General features: G+C 39.0%; 1 protein-coding gene across 1 annotated transcript in view; it reads left to right on the forward strand.

The window, feature by feature from the left end:
* Positions 1-1,298: 1,298 nt before the first annotated feature.
* Positions 1,299-20,813, forward strand: part of LOC121397970 — a 33,860-nt gene continuing 14,345 nt past the window's right edge. Inside the window, exons 1-6 of the mRNA XM_041576295.1 lie at positions 1,299-1,616; positions 10,127-10,219; positions 15,477-15,606; positions 16,739-16,911; positions 19,038-19,189; positions 19,917-20,076. Of these exons, the coding sequence (XP_041432229.1) occupies positions 10,150-10,219; positions 15,477-15,606; positions 16,739-16,911; positions 19,038-19,189; positions 19,917-20,076 (685 nt within the window). The 5' untranslated portion in view covers positions 1,299-1,616; positions 10,127-10,149. The remainder of the gene's footprint in view (positions 1,617-10,126; positions 10,220-15,476; positions 15,607-16,738; positions 16,912-19,037; positions 19,190-19,916; positions 20,077-20,813) is intronic.

Below are 20,813 nucleotides of genomic sequence, written 5' to 3' on the forward strand. Positions count from 1 at the left end.
CTGTTCTGGTGCCCTGTTTGCCAATTATAGTATTGGGTCCATTTATATTTGCACTGCAACAAACATATTCATATCTGATCATATCAGAATCTGCTCTTTAAATCTGCTGCAGATATTAATAAAAGGGCCACTGTGAGCTTGTGTTGCTGTGAATCACTTTGCACCCGGCATGCATAAACACGTTTTAAATAATTAAATCTATTTGCATCGTACCCCATTGCCACAAATGCATGGGAACTAGAGCTGCACCTACAGTAATGGTTTGTGCAGTTTGCATTCTGCACCAAAAACTTTGTGCAAGTTGCATAGCTGGGGGTCATCCAAAGGGATGCTGCCCACCCCCCACTACTATGAATATAATACTGTTGAACACAGGTAGTACTGTGTTTATAGGAAATATAGTGCTCCGTTCTGGTGAACAAAGAACAGCAGGATGCAAGAAAGCAAAGTGCAAAAATGGCATGGCACTTTGCATCCATTTTTTGCCCTACTTTTAGTTATGATCCATTGCCGTGCTACAACAAAGGTAGCTAAAAAAAAAATAATAGTAATAAAAATAAATAAGAATAAAAAAGATATTATATATGACAACTTGTAAATTCACCCCTCTTTTTATAAATCAAAATGTTTTGGTTGTAGGAGAACAAAACCCTAATAAGTAACTGCATTTTTTTTTAATAATTCTTTGAACATCACATTACACACCCTCAATGTCAGAATCAGAGTGTTTTAGTTTAAAATGCTATTTGACAAACTGGCACTCTGTTTTAAAGGATAACTATACCCCCCCCCAAACAATGTAGGTCTCTATAAAAAGATATGGCATACAACAGCTCATATGTAAAACCCTGCTTCATGTAAATAAACCATTTTCATAATAATATACTTGTCTAGTAGTATGTGCCATTGGGTAATCATAAATAGAAAATTGTCATTTTAAAAAATAAGGGGCGCCCCCTGAGATCGTACGATTCACTGTGCACACAAACATACCATCAAACCATACTTGTTAGGTCACATGAGCCAATTAACAGACAGAGTTCTGTCTTTTGCTTCAACACTTCTTCCTGTTACAGTTAGAGTTGCAGTATTTCTGGTCAGGTGATCTCTGAGGCAGCACAGAGACCATCATGAAATGGTGGCTCAAGGCAAGAGATGTAAAAAGGCAATATTTACTTAAATATATATTCCAGTTTGGTAAGATTCTTTAATATGCCACTTAATATGATATGAATTATCTGTTGCTTAAGTATTCAATTTGGGGGTATAGTTTTCCTTTAAAAGAGAAGCTACAGTGCTAGAGCCACAGAAATCCATTGGATGTCACAACATGGGGAGCCCCTCATTAACTAAGATTCTACACTGCGTGTGTAGTTGGGTCTCATACACATACACACACCACAGGAGCTAACACTCTTAGAGAATTCAGCACTCTCCTCACCTCTTACCGCCCCCTCACAAGTACAAACAGATTAACCTTTGTGTTGATGCTCTCTCGCTGTAAAGTTCATAGGCAGGTATTTTTTAAAGAAGTGTGTTGGATTACATGAGTTCATATATCCTGCGGTCAGACTCCCAAACAGTGCGCGGGACTGGGACACTCTCATAGGAAAAGGGTAAGGCAGACTTTAATATTTCTGGATTATGTGTATAGGTCCTTTAATCTACCTTCTATGTCAGATATAAATTCATATTTCTGTTTTCTCTTGAAAGCCCTTTTTCAGAATCCCATTGTTTTTATAAATACAATCAAACAAAGAAGAAAAGCCAAATACACGGGTTAATTCATTTATTTGCCTAACACTAGTTGGATGTCTTAAAATAAGTACCCTTATCGTGATAGGTTCCAAGCTGCTGTAAAGATCATCTCTTTAGTAATTGTATCTCACCCATGTACCATGTTGTTGATTAATTTAAAATAATGTAGTACTGTCCTCCTGAAGGACTGCTTCAAAACTAGATAAAGCCACCTTTGTGTGACAGGAAATGGATAGAATGTTGAAATCCAGTACCAGATGCAAGGATCCTAATATCAAGGCCATCGGTGTAAATGTGCTTTAGATAATTTGATGCATTTCTTTTGACTGAACTGAGCAATTAGCACACAGATAGGTCTAATAACATCAATGTTTTATTTAATACGTTTAATATGGGGTTGGGGTTGAAACATAAGCCTATAAAAAGGCTTAGACCTTTTTTATTGTGTCTTTAGATGTGTTGCCTTTTAGGACTACCTTAGAAGGAGGGAGGACAACCTATGTTGGGGATCTCTTATGACCCAGAGTTACCAATATTTGGGGACATGAAAGGATCATTTTCTTTTCCTCACCTTTGTTTTGGCATCTTATGTTTCACAGTGCAATCAACTTGTTACAGTATCTTTATCAGTAGAAACATGCATGATAATTATCTATATAAACATAGTTATAGGGTGGAACATGGGGAGGTACCTGGACCTAATGTCTAGATAAATTCTGTCCCACTTGTGTATTACCCAATAGATTTATGGGATCTGTTATCCAGAATTCTCTGGACCTGTAGTTTTCCAGATAACGGTTCTTTCTGTAATTTGGATCTTCTACTAAAAAATCATGTAAACATTAAATAAACCCAGTTGACTTTTTATATTCCAGTAATGAGTGATCTGTCCAGTGAGACTGTTCCTTTGGCTGGTTTGTGTAGTGCTAGGTAATAATATTTGTCTTGTAGTTATTATGAGACCCTTCTCTTTCAGTTAAAAATATTCTGTCTGAATCATTGATGTGTCACTGACCAGAGGCAGTAATTATTTTCCATTAGTCCCTATAAATGCTAGCCACACGTAGCCCAAACTGTCACATGGGAAGTCAGACATGCACAGATTATCATAACCATTTGTTGTAAATTTACCAAATGTCATCCAAACTGTATGTAGGTGTCCACAGTTTAAGGTGGTATCAAAGAATATTTCCAAGAAACTACCAGTCATTGATAACTTTCCTAATACCCATACTTCTTGCCTGAAATTTTTGTACAGCATACTCTGGTATGTATGTAATATGTACGCAGCACTGTACAGCATACAAAAAAGTAACAGAACAAACAGGAGGTCATTACAATATCAAATACAAATAGATAAAATCTACACATACATAAAAGATTAGGCAAGAGGAATGAGGTCCCTGGCCCATTGAGCTTACAATCTAAGTAATATGAAAAAAATAGTTGTCTTCTTGAAAAGGGAATTTTAGGAGATTGAATGATACTGCAGTTTGGGGTCAAGCAAAATACGGGGAGAATAACCTCATGTACAAGAGCAGAATGGTTACATGATTGCTACTTGAATACCAGAGCTGTGCTTATATATATAGGCACTTGAGCATACCTCCCAACTGTCCCTTTTTTGGAGGGACAGTCCCTCTTTTGACAGCTCAACCTGCAGTCCCTCATTTGTACTGGAAAGTCCCTATTTTCTCTGCACTGAACAGCCAGAAAAAGAAACAAAGTTTCTAACTTATTTTCTTATCTCTAAATTGTTACAAAGTATCTTATTTGCACCTGTTAGCTGTTCTGGGCTCTCTGCTAAAAGCCAATTAAGTGAGAAACTTTGTTTCTTTTTCTGGCTGTTCAGTGCAGAGAAAAGAGGGACTTTCCAGTACAAATGAGGGACTGCAGGTTGAGCTGTCAAAAGAGGGACTGTCCCTCCAAAAAAGGGACAGTTGGGAGGTATGCAGTTGTGCTTGACTGCAGTCAGCTGCACAGTAAATGCCATTCATTAAAAGTACTTGTGTCAATGCATGCTCCTTCCACATTGGTATAGTTGAACTCAGCGCAATTGCCTGCCTCCTATTCCAAATTAAGTGCAGTTGCACCTATTGACAAAGGCTGTTGTGGGAACCCTGGAACTATCACCACCTGTGAACCAGATGGTAGCTCCAGGGGACCCACAGCAGCCTCCATCAATCACTCCATTTTGTTTAGAAAAATGATGTTTGTTATTATGTGGGCCTACAATACAATACAGTTTATCAGATAGGTAGTGGGAGAAATCATCTGTTATAAAACAGAACAGAAGGTCATGTTATGAAGCCAGAGAGCATCTCAATGGGGATTAATAAATAACCACAGAGCAAATATTGTCAGTAAATATAAGTCAGTAAATATACTGACTTCCAAACATCATGTACAAAGCAAATGGATTTGGAAGTCATTGATTTTTATGGTTTTTGAATATTTATTGCACCACATATTTATGATGAATGAATTAAGAGTGCCCACTAATAACTGTGCATCTAGTTATTATATTGTTGGTGTTTTCTACTATGTATGTATATTTTTATTTGTAAAGCGCTCCTTGAGGGCAAAGCACTGTACAGCAAAACAATAAATTAGTAGTAACAAACAAGGGGTCATTGGAATAAAAAGTAATAATAAGTGCATTATTAGAAATACAATTCACATAAATATAAAAAAAATATAATTACAATAAAGATTAAGTCTTAAGGGCTATTGGTGGGTATGTGTATACTTTGTATAGATACACACTAAGACATTGCATCCTGTGTGAAATTTGTACAGAACTGTGACTTGACAACATTTCCTCTTAAGCCATCCTCTGCTATCAGTACATCTAAACTTTAAGCTGTTATCTGCTTTAAATATGCTAAATGTGGAGAGCAGGGAATATAGAGAATTTGCCCTGGGTTGGAAATGCTGAGGGCAGAGGCAGATGGCCATATTCCAACAGTTGGAGGTCTGAAGGTTAAACAAACCTGATTGAAATGGTTTTATGTCAAGTTTGGTAACGTAGCAACAGTGTGTTTTGATCATTTTGGCTTTCCATAGGTCTGTCACCAAGGGGTAATGGGAAGCAGTAATTTGGGATGAGCAAACTTTTCCTTTTTTTGGGTGGTACAGTTTAATGGTAAACAGTTTGCGGTTATAATTGTTCTTGAATCTGCCCTAGAATTTTGCCTTGCAATCTGTTTCTCCAGGAAAAAAGACCCTTGCCTCTCACATCAATCAATGGCATTGGAGCCCACCTATGCCTCTCCCATCTATCTATTAGCTGTGTGTGAGCACCATGTTTGGAAGAAATTGGCAACATGGGAACCTTCAGTTGCTTAACTAGTGATCAGTGAGCCTGGGTGCACCAGGGCCCCCTCCTCTAAATAATTACACACAAGCTCGCTCCCGGCACATGCACCAAGAAATTCCCTCTGGCCAGCCCCAAGGGTGCGCGACCCAGGGTGTGATCACTCCCAGTTGTTGTGCCACCTTTTATTATGAAGAAGAGTTGTAGTTGTAATGGAAATTAGCTTCTCTAATGAGGCAGGGCAATGTATATGCTATTACAGAGCCTTACATTTTATTTCACCTTCTCCTTGGAACATTTTGGTGAAATGTTGCAAATTTTTGGAAAAGCACCTGCAAAAATACTTGTTCCTAGTGGAAAGCAAAAAGCATTAGCTGTAGTAGCCAACTGGACTAGTAGTCCAGTTAAAATAGTGAACCAAGAGAAGGACTTATCGAGTGTTATGGATCTGACAAATCCCAGCATGAGTTGCACACAGCTTCACAATGTGGGGTGTGCACATAATTGTCAAGCATTTTTTTTCCTGGACTGTGCTACCAGAGGTCATCAACCCCTCTTCTCTAGGATCATCTAAAATAAGTGTCCATTACGATGCCTCCTTTAATTTGATTTAAGGAATTTTACAGGATTTATCTATGATATGAGTGAGTCAGATTGTACAACATTTGTAGGAAAGTCACAGATGGCAATGCAAAAGATCAATATAGGGACTGCACACTCAAAATTTAAAAAGGCAAAAGTTTATTACATTTACAAAAAATACACTCACATGTTCAGCTATGGCCCAGTATTGGCCCTACGCGTTTCGACCACAAAAGTGGTCTTCATCAGAGGCAAAATCCATAAGTTATTACAAAAAGGATAAAAAAAGGATAAAAAGGCCTTTTTATCCTTTTTGTAATAACTTATGGATTTTGCCCCTGATGAAGACCACTTTTGTGGTCGAAACGCGAAGGGCCAATACTGGGCCATAGCTGAACATGTGAGTGTATTTTTTGTAAATGTAATAAACTTTTGAGTGTGCAGTCCCTATATTGATGTTTTGTTTGATTATTTTTTGGAGACTCTATATGGGCGGTCATCATGGGACAAGCACCTCACTATTAAATTAAATTGGGTGTGCGCCTTCTAAAAATCGAATTTGTTACAGATGGCAATGCATGCTGTGAAAAATCACGTTGCACACGTATGTCTCAGCTGGTCGAGTCGTAGGTCGGTACAGACTTTGACTTCATTCTAATTATTGTACTCTAATAAAGACTCACCCACCACAGATATAAAAGATTCTGTAGCTGTTATTAGGCTGAAAGCGCATTGGCTCTCACTGTATAATTAGGCTGAAAGCACATTGGCTCTCACTGTATAATGGGCATGGGTTATCAGTAGCCAGTGCCTTTAGCTGCATTTAATGTGTTAGAGATGACAATATTCGACTTCCTATCACCATGTAACATGCTTGGTGTGCAAGTATTGCATCTCATTGCTGGAGTTGCTTGATGTTGTGCCTTCAGCCAGAGATGTTTGCACTACAACATACTCGCTGTGTGTCAGTCCTTCTTGTTCATTAGTTGCCCCTGATAGCCTGTAACAGTCCAGCTTATGTTTTACTGCCATCTATACCTGGTCACATAATTGAGTCCTACAGTAGAGCATAAAATCTCTTACATGCACATTACAATATCAAACTTGGTACCTTGGAGGCTGGTGGGGTAAAAGCGAGACATTTTCGGCTAACTACAAATCAAAATTTAGAAGGGTAGATATAGTGCTGCTTAAGTTTTAATTGTGTAATGCCTTTGGTGGCAAGAATATGACACCATCATATGTATAAGAAAATTAGGTTTTTCATCAGTGGGGTCTCTTGCATCATTCGGGCCACTCACTCTGGAGATCTTGCTTGTTGGACTAGAAATCCACCCTTGCTCTAACCCTGGCGAATTAGCTTTAGAATACTTGTAAACTGTAGTGGATTTTGGTGAGAGAAACACTGCAATAGAAGGCATATATCTACTTGAATGTGCTGCAATGCAAAAACTGTATTGACCTCCAACTAAGGACAGACTTTCCCTGCTTGACATTGGCCTAATCCACGGTGGCTATGTTCACAGCCCTTATCTATCAGAAAAACTGACCCTTTTCCTGTAAGTTCATATTGCCCATTGGGTCCAGGAATCAGGACTGTCCTACATAAGTTGCAATATTTACATATGTGAGCACAAACCTCCAGGTGTGGCATCCTTGCAGCAGGATCAAGCTACTTATACCCTTCATGGTACTGTGGGCAAATCCATAATGGAAATAGTATATTAGTAAGTAGGGAGCGCTTTATAGCAGTCTTTAAAGGAAATAGTCTATGTAAAAAAAAGGAAAAAACCCAAGTTCCAATTAAAGTTGGAGTCTGTGGTCCCAGCAGATCAAGAGTCAAGTCAAGTCAAGAGTGAGTTTATTGTCATTTCATCCATATACATTTGTACAGTACAGAGTGAAACAAAACAACGTTCTTCTAGGGTTATGGTGCTACACACAACATAGATGTACCGGACAACAGACAAAAAGTGCAAGTGCAAAAATATGCAAAAAACTCCTGCAAGACAGGACAGCACAGTGAAGGAACAGGAAAAGACAGGATCAGGGATAATCTTATCAAACAATCAATTGGTGGGGTGCTGCCACTTCAAAAGAACCTGATAGTTAAGCCAGAACTGATCTAAAAATAGGTAATAAGAAGGGCGCACTCCCCTCGTGTAAAATCACCTTGACTGACAAAACTAGTTGGTATTGGGACTTAAATCTTTGGAAAGCACATTGATGGAAATCAAATCTTCCAATTGTGTTGTTATATGCTACTGATGCCTGCAAATATTGTAAGTGCATTTTATCTACAATTAATAAATTGTTTATGAAGATTTTACACGAGGGGAGTGCGCCCTTCTTATTATCTATTTTTCATAATGGAAATAGGCCTTGGAGTCCATGTGTAGATGATAAACTTGGCTGTAGCAAGCAATGCCAGTCAGCAGCATCAAGGGCAAATAAGGTCTTGAGCTGTATTAAAAGGGGCATAGAGTCAAGGGAGGAGGGGGTCATTCTTCCACTGTATAGAGCACTTGTAAGGCCCCATCTAGAATATGCCGTACAGTTTTTGTCTCCATCACTCAAACATGACATTATTGTATTAGAGAGGGTCCAGAGAAGGCCAACTAAGCTGGTAAAATGTATTAGAATATCAGCTATGAAAAAAGACTGGGCATCTAATGATTTATTTACCAGTTGGTTCTTCCAGCTGACACTAGGGCACCCATTCTTATAAGAAGGAGGTTCTGCCTAGATATCCGGAAGGTATTTTCTACAGTGAGAGCTGTGACGATGTGGAATTCTCTCCCTGAATCAGTCGAACTAGCTGATAAATTAGCTTTAAGAAGGAGTTGGATGGCTTTTTAGCAAATGAGGAAATACAGGATTATGAAAGTTAGCTCATAGTACAAGTTGATCCAAGGAACCAAGTTTCTAGGAAATAAATTTGTTGGTAAGGTTGCTCACAACTTACATAATTTAACTAGGGCGGTTGTTTAAGTAGAGAGTATGAATCATGTAAATCTGAGGGCAGCTATGCCAAAAATTTTCACCATGTTCATTTTGTGATCACACCCCTAAATACCACTCCCATTTTATCCAAAACATACCCCAGATGTACGAGTATAATAACAACAGAAAATGGATAACCAACATAATAACCCAAGACAAGCCAGTATAATCACTGAATAAAATAGATCATTTAACCCCAGACATGCCAGTATAATTTCTACAGAAAATGAACAATCTGCATATTAACCCAAGATCTGGGACAGCGGGCTGTGAAGTATGAAAAATTCGGGGGGGGGGAGCGAATAGTGAATTTTTTTTTCTCTAGGTTTTAATTTAAAACGTGTGGTGTTATAAGTTAATATGCTGTTACTGTATCCGTATTGAATTTTATTAAATGCTATGGCCTTTTCAATCCCAAAATCTGGATGTTGTCATTGTGTCTCCAGGGAATGTGGGGGGAGGTAAGAGAGTAATAATGAAGGGGTAATGGTTTCAGGTATCAGGGCCTAACGCTTGCCAAAGTAGTAGCAGCCCATGTATAAGGGCAGGACTTCACAGGCGATTTCGCAGCGATCGGACGCGCTGCGCAAAATCGCAGGCGTCATGTTGGATGCGACGGAAACAAGGTAAGTAATTCAATTTCGCATTGTGTCACATTGTTGATTCGACTGTCGGATAAAGTCTGCATCCGACAGTCGTGTCGCGTCGCATCAACAATGCGACACAATGCGACAATTGAATTACTTACCTTGTTTCCGTCGCATCCAACGTGACGCATCCAACAATGCGACACAATCCGACACTGCCATTACTTACCTTGTTTCCGTCGCATCCGACGTGACGCCTGCGATTTTGCGCAGCGCGTCGGATCGCTGCGAAATCGCCCGTGAAGTCCTGCCCTTAAGAGCACAAAATTAGGTCCACGTGCGTTAAGAGCTAACTTTTCTGGTATTATTCTAAACATCTTAAAGATGAAACTAATTGAATGCACATGTTGCTTGGTTATGTTTATTCGGTTCCCCTGCTATGGAATTCATCAGAGTTGCGCTGCTTTATATCCCTCATGCACGTTAGGGAGCATTATGTGAATAGTAATCATTACATGTTCTCATTTGGCATTGTTATTTGCTACAGAGACACAGTTACTGAATCATAATAGAAATTCTTTTAAAGGAATCATAGCATTGGTACAAAGAAGTATTTTATTGTTATATGTTTACATGAGCAAATCCATTTCTTGTGAAGCCCTTGCTGATGAACTCATTCCTCTTGTTCCTCATCAGCTTGAAAGCACTCTGCTGTTGGTGGAGCATATGCAAAGCCATCCCTAAAATGAGCAGAGCTACTCCCTGTCTTTTCCTTTCTGCATGATTCTACCATTGAAATCACCTCCTGGTTGTTAATATAAGGGAATATATAGTATTTTTAAAAAGATATGGCCACTTATGATACATTTCCATTCAGCAGGCTGTAAGAAGACAGACTTCATAATGGTGCAGATGCTGAGGACAGAGATGGGTCTTCTGTTGCTTCTTTCCTTACCCGGGGGGCTCTTTGAGGGTAAGTAGAGTATTTTATTCTCGATCATGAGCGATATGCGCAAAGTTGTCATTAAAGGACAAGTAAACTCATATTCATTTGAGGAGATGTCCATTTGTTATGAACCCCTTTTGGAAAAGAACTATTATTTTTTTTCTAAATAGTACAGGTTTTCTGGTTAATGGATCTTTCCATTAGTCTACTAGAAAATCATGTAAACATGAAATAAACCCAATAGAAGGGGTTTCCTTCCAATAAGGATTAATTATATCTTAGTTGGGATCAAGCACAAGGTATTGTTTTATTATTACAGAAAGAAAGGAAATTATTTTTAAAAATGTGTATTATTTGGATAAAATGGAGTCTATGGGAGATGCCCTTTCCATAATTCAGAGCTTTTGTGGATAACAGGTTCCCGGATAACAGATCACATAGCTGTAATTCTTTGTAATATTGGGGGATGCACACACACACCGCTAAATTCTGATAAGGCTTTGTGTGCTCTGGTTTAAACCTTAACCCTGTGAATTTAAAGCGAGTGAGCTGCTTAGCGAGTGTTGCATGTGATCTAAGTGTTGCATGTGAATTAAGTATTAAGCAGCATTAAAATCCTTTAGGCGTTTAAAACTGAGAAGGCGTTTGTGAGGAATTGCATTTGGGAGACTGTAAGTACCCAGTGTAAATATGAGTGCAAGTGGGTTTGCTGGTATTACTCAGTGTGTGTCTTGTCACATGTGAGAGATGTCAGTGGGTTTTCATCTTGGAATCTGAACTGCAGACTCTAAGGGGTGAACTTGCAGCACTGAGAGCAGCGGCAAACGAGGGGGGAGGAAAGGAGGTTTGCAGAGCAACCACTGGCAGGGGCTAGTGGAGTGGGGGGAGGAGAAGGGGCAGTGGAGGCTAATGAGGGAGGAAGGTTTGTGACAGTCAAGAGGGGAAGTAGGGGGCAGAAGGGTAGCAAATTCGCCGTTTTGGCTGAAGATGCTGGGAAGAAAAACTCCGAACTGGCGTGTATGGAGCAGGCTGACTCTCGGAGCCCCCCAGGGAGGCAGTGGTTCTAATACGGGTGGTGGGGGGAGTGCAAGGAACGAAAGGCAGGTTGTAGTTATAGGGGATTCAATTATTAGAAAGGTGGATAGGGTAATCTGTCGTAAGGCCCCTGCATGCAGAACAGTCTGCTGCTTGCCTGGTGCTAGGGTTCGGCATGTGGTAGAATGAGTGGACAGATTATTGGGCGGGGCTGGGGAAGATCCAGCAGTCTTGGTAAATATAGGTAGCAATGACAAAGTTAGAGGAGGTGGTGAAGTCCTCAAGAACGATTTTAAAAAACTAGGTGCAAAGCTGAGGGTGAGGACTTCCAAGGTAATTTTCTCAGAGATATCACCTGAGCCACGAGCAACGCTAAGGAGACAGCGGGAGCGTAGGGAGATTAATGCGTGGCTGAAAGATTGGTGTAGGGAGGAGGGTTTTGGGTTTTTGGAGAACTGGGCTGATTTCTCAGTCGGCTACAGGCTCTTTGCTAGGGATGGGCTGCACCTCAATGATGATGGTTTTGGGAGAGAAGATGGCTAGATGGTTGGAGGGGATTTTAAACTAGGTGTGGGGGGGAGGGATCAGTAAAAGATTCAGTGGAAGACAAGTTAGATGAGATAGTGGGCAAAGAAAGGAAAAATGGGGGAGGAGATTTGGCTGGGGATACTGTTAAGGATAGGGAGGACCACATGTCATATGTTCAATATGGTACCAGTATTAAAAGTATGACTGGAACTAAAATGGGAGAGCTGGAGGTGCTGGAGGGAAAATATGATTGGTGTGGCTGAAACATGGTTGACTGAGTCACATGACTGGCCAGTAAATATCAGTGGCTATAATTTGTTTCGGAGGGACAGAGGCAATAGAAAAGGAGGAGGGGTATGTCTGTATGTTAGGCAGGATTTAAAAGCTCATATGAAGGAGGAGGTTATGTTAGAAAATGAGGGGGCAGGAGCCTTATGGGTGGAGTTCTTCACCAATTGTAAAGAGTCCAGCAAATTAATTGTAGGCGTATGCTATAGACCCCCTAATGTAAGTGAGGAGGAGGAGGCGAAGCTCCGAATGCAAATAGAAAAGGCTGCTAGTTTGGTTAAAGTAATAATAATGGGGGATTTTAATTACCCAGATATTGACTAGAGCAACGGTACTGCTAGATCAGTTAATGGGAACAAATTTATAAACTTGTTGCATGACAATTTTATGGCAAAGGTTGTTGTGGAGCCTACCAGAAAAAATGCTATTCTGGATTTAGTGATCTCAAATGACCCAGAACTTATAGCAAATCTGTGGTGGGCAAATTACTTGAAGGCTTGTTAAGGGATCACACTCAAAATTTTGTCCTAGTCAATGGCATTATGAGCAGCAATCAGCATGGCTTTATGAAGGATAGGCCATGTCAGACAAATTTGATTGCTTTTTATGCTGAGGTAAGTAAGATGCTGGACAGTGGGGGGCAGTAGATGTGATTTATTTGGATTTTGCCAAAGCGTTTGATACAGTACCCCACAAACGACTGCTTTCTAAACTAAGGTCTGTTGGGCTTAATGCAGTCATTTGCACATGGATAGGAAACTGGCTACAGGATCGGGTACAGAGGGTGGTTGTTAATGGGTCATTCTCTACTTGGTTCTTAGTGGGGTCCCCCAGGGCTCTGTATTAGGTCCACTTTTATTTAACTTGCAATCTGGGCAGCTAAGTGGCAAATGAGATTCAATGTTGATAAATGTAAAGTCATGCACCTGGGATGTAAAAATATCCAAGCCAATTATACCCTTAATGGGAATGCACTAGGCTAATCTATTATGGAAAAGGACCTTGGAGTCCATGTGTAGATGATAAACTTGGCTGTAACAAGCAATGCCAGTCGGCAGAATCAGGTATTGAGCTGTATTAAAAGGGGCATAGAGTCAGAGGTCGAGGGGGTCATTCTTCCACTGTATAGAGCACTTGTAAGGCCCCATCTAGAATATGCCGTACAGTTTTGGTCTCCATCACTCAAACAGGACATTATTGTATTAGAGAGGGTACAGAGAAGGGCAACTAAGCTGGTGAAAGGAATGGAAAATCTTAGCTATGAGGAAAGACTGGACAAATTAGGGATGTTCACGCTGGAGAAGAGGCTCTTAAGGGGTGATATGACAACTATGTATAAATATATAAGGGGATCATATAATAATCTCTCTAATGCTTTATTTACCAGTAGGTCTTTCCAGCTGACACGAGGTCACCCATTCCGAAGTAAAGAGGTTCCACCTAAATATTCAGAAGGGGTTTTTTTTACAGTGAGAGCTGTGAAGATGTGGAATTCTCTCCCTGAATCAGTTGTACAGGCTGATACATTAGATAGCTTTAAGAAGGGGTTGGATGGCTTTTTAGCAAGTGAGGGAATACAGGGTTATGGAAGATAGCTCATAGTACAAGTTGATCCAGGGACTAGTCCGATTGTCATTTTGGAGTCAGGAAGGAATTTTTTCCCCTCTGAGACAAATTGTCGAGGCTTCATTTGGGTTTTTTTTGCCTTCCTCTGGATCAACTGGCAGTTAGGCAGATATAAAAAAAAAAAAAAATTGAACTTGATGGACGTGTGTCTTTTTTCAACTTTACTTACTATGTTACTATGTTACTATGTAAGGTGGAACAAGGTAAAATGAGATTCTGGTACTCAAATAGGAAAGACCCAGTCTGGTGAATTTTTTTACTGAGAAAAATGGTGCACCAAAGGAGCTGATTATCGTCCATTAAAAAATAGAGATCTATTTAAGAATCATTAAAAATGGTAAAGGCATGCCCAGAACATATTGTAGGCTGGCCATTTTATGCATTTCGTGGTAGCCACAAAACGCGTAAAGTGGGCTGTGTGGGATCGCAGTATTTGTGCAGCATGCTGGAGATGAACTACCAGTAAGTGCTCCCACGTTTATTCATTGCTGCATTTTTTTTACTGACCTTGGCTAAAAAGCTAAAAGCTTCCTAACTCACTGACTCATTTTCATCTGCTGGCACTGATTTCCCAGCAATTTTCTATTGTCTTGGACATTTTTTAACTACATAAAAAAATAGAAAACATGTATGTGCTTGGCAAGGGTGAAAAAAAATATCTTTCAGGATCAAAAACGCAAAAGAAAATATATATATTGTCCTTATTTCAACTTTTTAGCAATGCAAAAAAAGAGCAATATTTTTACTCCCTAAAACAATCTGCCCCATACTGTTTTGTAGAAATCTGTAAAATATGTCAATGCCATTTCCCCTAGTTTCCTAGTTAAGCAATGGTTATTTCTGAATGATTTGCTTCTTCTCTATAATAAAAAGATTGCACAGGTGTGGACTCTTTTATCTCGACACCCAGGGGCAGATTTACTAAGCTCGAGTGAAGGATTCTAATGAAAAAAAATTTGAATTTCAAAGTATTTTTTTGGGTACTTCGACCATCGAATGGGTCAAATTCGATTGAATCGAAACCTACCGAGCTGCAATGTTAGCCTATGGGGACCTTCCTCAGCACTTTTTTGTTTTGATCGAATAAAAATCGTTCGATCGATCGATCAAAATTGTTCGATCTAACGATTTTTATTCGATTGAATGGTCAAAGCACTTGCGCTTAATCCTTCGAATTTGATATTCGAATTCAAAGGATTTTTACTTTGAGGGTCAAATTTGAGGGTTTTTTAACCCTCGAAATTTGACCCTTGATAAATCTGACCCCCAATGTCCAAAAAGCTCATGACTTGACAATCCTGCATGTGCCACATAGATGATTTAGCAAATAATTCTCTTTTTAAAGGTGTTGTTCACTTTTAGATTAACCTTAATTCATTTTAAAAACTATAAAAAATAAATAATGAAGACCAGTTGAAACGTTGCTTAGAATTGGCCATTCTATAACATATTAAAAGTTAACTTAAATATGAACCACCCCTTTAATGAATTCCCTTTTTCACTGTAATAATAAAACAGTACCTTGTATTTAATTATAACTAGGCTGCATGAATCCATACTGGTGGCAACACAATTCTACTGGCTTAATTTAATGTTTAAATATATTTCAGTAGACAATGTAAAGTGATTCAAAGTGCAACAGCCTTATCCAGAAAACTCCAGGCATTCTGGATAATAGATCCCTGGCTACATGTAGGATACTGTTGTACAGCATTTATACAAATCCCTTAATTCTCCTAAATGCATTTGTTCAATAATCCTGCATTTTTTTTGTAGTGTCCATGTTTTGACTGTTTTTCTCCTGCAGTATTTCAGATTGAAAACTTGGATTGCTTCAACGACTATGTAAAAGAGATGTATTGCTTCTGGGAGATTTCTCACTTTAGTGGGAAATGCGCAGATCGATTTAGACTGACATTCACCGAGAGGGAATCAAAGTAAGCTTTCTCCAGTTAATATATATTAATGCATGATCCCAACTCTATGCTATAATTTTACAAGCCTTTCTCCACATTGTCACAGTATGGGGAATATTCTGTGAAATAAAGGATTATGTCTGTATAATAGTGTTCGGTTGGGTTTTTCCAGCAGGGTGGTCAGATTATGGCACTCCAGATGTTGCTACATGGCAACTCTCATCCTTAAAAGAGAACTAAAGTTTAACAAAGAGTTAAGATAGAGATGCTACTCATTATGTTTTGGGATTCTTTCCAAGCTCGTGGCCACCAACAATCCCTATGTTATGCTTCTCAACAGCTGCTCAGAGCTCACTGAGCATGTGCAGAGTCACTGACACCAAAAAGTCTAATAAGATTGATGATGTAGAGTTCCTGTGCACAGCTTTGAAGGCCTTGATCACAAGGGTCCGGACAAGGGGTAGGCAAAGAGGCACATGCCTAGGGCACAATAGTAGGCGAATGCTAGACATATACTGTACCTCTTCTACCGGCCTACCTTTGTTCCCTGCCTACCATTTGTTCTGTGCCGAATGATAAAATAAAATGTAATTGTACCATTAAAACTATGCTGCTATGTAGCTTGCATTCTACTACATGACTACATCTCCCACAAACAATTGTCTGTGATTATTCTTCTTCACTGGTCTGTTAATTACAGAACATGCAAGATACTATGGGAACTGGAGTCTTGACTGGAAGAGACCAAGCTACTCTAGATTGTTTTTAGTGGTACATATAGTCATGATGAGCAGTGTAGGGAATAGCAATGAGGACAGGCCCATTCCGCTTTTAATCTACTTCTCTTTTTAGTTCTTTATTTTGCTAATCTTTTCCATAGTTACTGTCCTTTTAAGCTTCCTTCCTTTTTTTAGAGTATACTTCCTATATATACATATATATATATATATATATATATATATATATATATATATATATATATATATATATATATATATATTTATATTTAAATTTAATGCAGAAGAGAAGTATCAAGGTCCCTCTAGGTTATATTACAGTACTCACACATACTGTAGATATTGCTTGGCTTCTGTTCATGTTTTTGAATGCACACTATTACTATGATTTACAACTGGCTGGTTTTATTTTTTAGAGCGGATGACTGCATCCCAGAAAACATGCAAAGAGCGGATGGCTTCATATATACCAATAAATGTATCTGCTACATTCCTGTTGATTTCATAGTAGCAGCTACTTCCCATAAAATTGAAGTGAAGGCAAATGGAGAAGTGCTTGAAATCAAAGACATTATAGCATATGAAAAAGGTAACCCTCATCTATCAGTTTTTAATATGATTTTTGGAATATGTATAACCAAGGAACAATTTGATTGGACATCCTTGTGCTTGTGGATAATGGTTGTTCTGTCAATTGGGCAGGGGTAAAAATCTCAGTAGGTGTGGCTCATACAAAGATGATACTGATGATAAAGATAGAACAATGAAAGTCATAGGGTTATGTTCCTGGTTGGTTCCCAGATAGCATCTTTACATGCACGGCCAATCAACCCAACCTTCCTACAAACAATCCTATTTCCTAGATAGCAGTCTTCATATTAAGCATTGATAATTCTATATATACCAATATTCTTTTTTACAACCCTTTATCCATTATGAGCATTGAGTTCATGACTCACTTAATTGGTTTCAGATAGAGACAACTTTTGTCATTGCACAATAACACACAATAATAGACACTGTAATTCTCCAAAAGCTGTAATAATAACCCTTGAAGATCTTTAATGCTGACGCTGTTTTTGTTGGAACTTTTTTTGGAGTAATGTGTCTTTGGAACACAATATAAAGTGCTAAGTGCAAATTAGAACAATCTGCTATGTTTTTGCAATTTGCACCATGTCTTCCATGCTAGATTAATTGCCTAATTGGAGCACAGAACCTGTGAAAGCCCCCTGAATACATGGCTGTGTGCATTCCACAGCATTATATTTATGAGGGGTGGGAGAGGAAAAGTACATATCCTTGGCCTTCCTCTACCGGCCAGGGCTGCCTCGAACCAATGCTGTGCTCTGCACCTCATGCTTAGTGCAATACTATCTTTTATTTATATAGTGCATTACACAGATTGTTCTTCATTTACATCAGCCCCTGCCCCAGTGGCACTTACAGTTAAAGGTACCTATCACATTTCACTAGGGTAAATTTAATCAGACAATTAACCTTCCCATGTTATTTTTGGAGTGTGGGTGGAAATAAAAGGAAACCCACCCAGACAGAGGGAGAACATCCAAACTCCTTGCAGTTAATGCACAGGGCAGAATCAAACTCAGGACCCCAAGGCTGAATTAATTCTCATGCTGCACTGGTAGCAATCTTTAAGAGAGGTACAAGATGTCTGTAATACATATTTTTTAGAAAGGAGACATTCCTGTGCTGCTTCTAAATTGAGGATAGTATATTTTAGATTAGAAGGCCCAGTTTGTCTATAAGGCACATTATTTAGATGTGAATTTTAGTAATGAAGTTTCAAATGTGTGAGGCCATGATACACGCCAGTAAAACCCTGACAACTACCCAAAGTTTGAGATGAGTGACGGCTGGTAAAAGTGACTGGAAGGTAAAAATGAGTTTACACAAGAAGCACACAAATAGAAGAAAATGTAAGAAGAAGACAAATAGTTGCCCTGATAGTCAGGAGGTTGCTAAGAAAATGAGTTTATGCAAGAACTGGAAGGCTTCAGATTGAACATCCCTGAAGATGGCAAAAACCTAATTTTCGCTTCATAATGTGCAACAACCCCTAAGTTTAGCTTCTCAACAGCTGCTCAGAGCCCACTGAGCATGTGAGTGTCGCAGACACTTTCCAAGATGGTGACCCCCTGTGACAAGTTTGAAGTCCTGGATCATTGCTGCTATTGACAAGCTGAAACTTTAGGCTGGCGCAATAAGTTCAGTATATAAAATATGTCATTTTTAGCCATATTCATTTTTAGGGTTTAGTTCTTCTTTAATGCCTTTAAGAGCAGCATAGATTATTTTTTGGACAAGCATGTTATCATAAGCTATTGTGATACTAAAATCTACAATTAGTATAGATATTGGTGTATTTGTCGTTTATGTGAGTGTGGGGTCAGTGTGAGTGTGTATATGAGTTTCATTTGAAGGGGTTGGACTTGATGGACCATGGTCTTTTTTCAACCCAACTTAACTATGTACTGTAACTATGTAACACCTTGTCCCAAATCAAAGATACACCCACAGGTTTTATGAAAACCATTTAGCTTTAATTGGTAAGGCCTCCAATTATAAAAGACCACCTCATATTTTTTTTAATTTAATTCTATTATTTTTTTTATTTTTTATTTCATAATATATATATATATATATATCTATATATATATAATACATATATATGTTTGTTTGTGCTTTTCTCAGTCAAGCCAAGAAGCCCAACCAATTTAACGCTGGAGCATGATAATCAAGAGAGCATAAAGGTGCACTGGAACACTGGCTATTTAAAAAATAATCCTCTTCATAATCAGCTGATTTTTCAGATTCAACTGGTCAGCAAGCAAGACCCAAAAGAGGTAACACTGCTACAACTCTAAATATATGGCGAAGCATGGTTTCGTGTTTCTATTAAATTTTCAAAAGCTAGCCATAAACAGCACAATTTTAACTTATTGAACCATGTATTGGGGCCTGTCCTACTATCCTGGCCAAGGATCAGGAAGCTCTCTATTGGGCATGTTTAAAAATCCCTCTATGTGCCCATATTGTGGTTGGATTGTTGGCCAAACAATTGGGGTAAAATCGATTGTGCAGGGCCCCATTGTATATACGATAGTTCCTTATTCGAATCATATATACGATAGTACGCCTGCCTAGCCTATGTTACTTGTTGATCTTGTTGACCCCAGCACCTCAACAGCTGAGGTTGTACTTCCATAAAAACTATACAGCTGCGGGTTGGAAAATATATATAATATTAAATGCCAGGGTCGGAATGGGCGATTCGGAGTGGGCACAGAAGGAGCAACTGGCAACAGCGAGCAGGTGATGATCGGGTCTGGGTTGGGGCCCACAGGGGGTTTTCCTGGTGTTCCCCGACCTATTCCAACCGTGTTAAATGCTAGTCATCAACTTGCCCTACTGTCACAATCTTGTACGATTATAACTAATATAAATCTTACTGCCTTCAGTTGTTGCTTTGCCGGGCCCCACTAAGTGTAGGGCCCAGGGTAGTTGCCTATATTCTTCACCCCCCACTAAAGACATCACTGGAGATTTCTCACAAATAGTCATTTATTTTAGGTGGAAAACATTAGCATCACACAAGGAGAACGTTCCTATCAAATAAACAAGAGAAAGCTGAAGCGTGGAGATTACAGGATTAAAATCAGGTCAAAACCAGGCATTAACTATTTAAAGGGAACATGGAGTGACTGGGCCCCGGGTCCTGAATGGCATAATGGTAAGCATCTGCGAAGGGAATTTAATCAATGTAAGAACCACTTGACCAGCTCTGCATTTACAGGGAGACTAAAAACCCAAAACAAAATAATATAAAATGGCATAGGGTACTCTTCTGAACATGAGTGTATTTACATTGACCCCTATGTAACTCATTGTTTAACTAAATCTTACATGTGCCGCACAATTACACTTTTCTAGTCACATGAACCTTTCTCCTACCTCTACATTCGCATACTGCATCCATAACCCTTTGACCACTTTTGCTAACTGACAATCACTGTCTGTGCATGCCAATGTGGCACTTGCGGATTCAGTTGGCCCACATCCCATGTTTTCTGACTTTAATTTCTACTGTTGGTCCTTACCATCCAGCAGTAAGGAGCCAAGTGGGGATTGGATAGGCTGGGGAGCAGAAGACTTACATTTCTACGATTTATCTATCCAGCCCCTATTCGGCTCACCGCTGATCCATGCTATGTGTGGATACTTGTACAGATCAAAGAAGACTTTAATTGGCAATTACAGGGTGTGTATGTATATATATATATATATATATATATATATATATATATATATATATATATATATATATATATCTATATAGATATATATATATACCGTACACAGGTATGGGACCTGTTATCCAGAATACTCTGGACCAGGGGTTTTCCCGAAGAAGGGATTTTTCTGTAATTTGGATTTCCACACCTCAAGTCTACTGGAAAATCATGTAAA

Source organism: Xenopus laevis, chromosome 9_10L (assembly GCF_017654675.1).
Source record: "Xenopus laevis strain J_2021 chromosome 9_10L, Xenopus_laevis_v10.1, whole genome shotgun sequence".
Taxonomy (NCBI): domain Eukaryota; kingdom Metazoa; phylum Chordata; class Amphibia; order Anura; family Pipidae; genus Xenopus; species Xenopus laevis.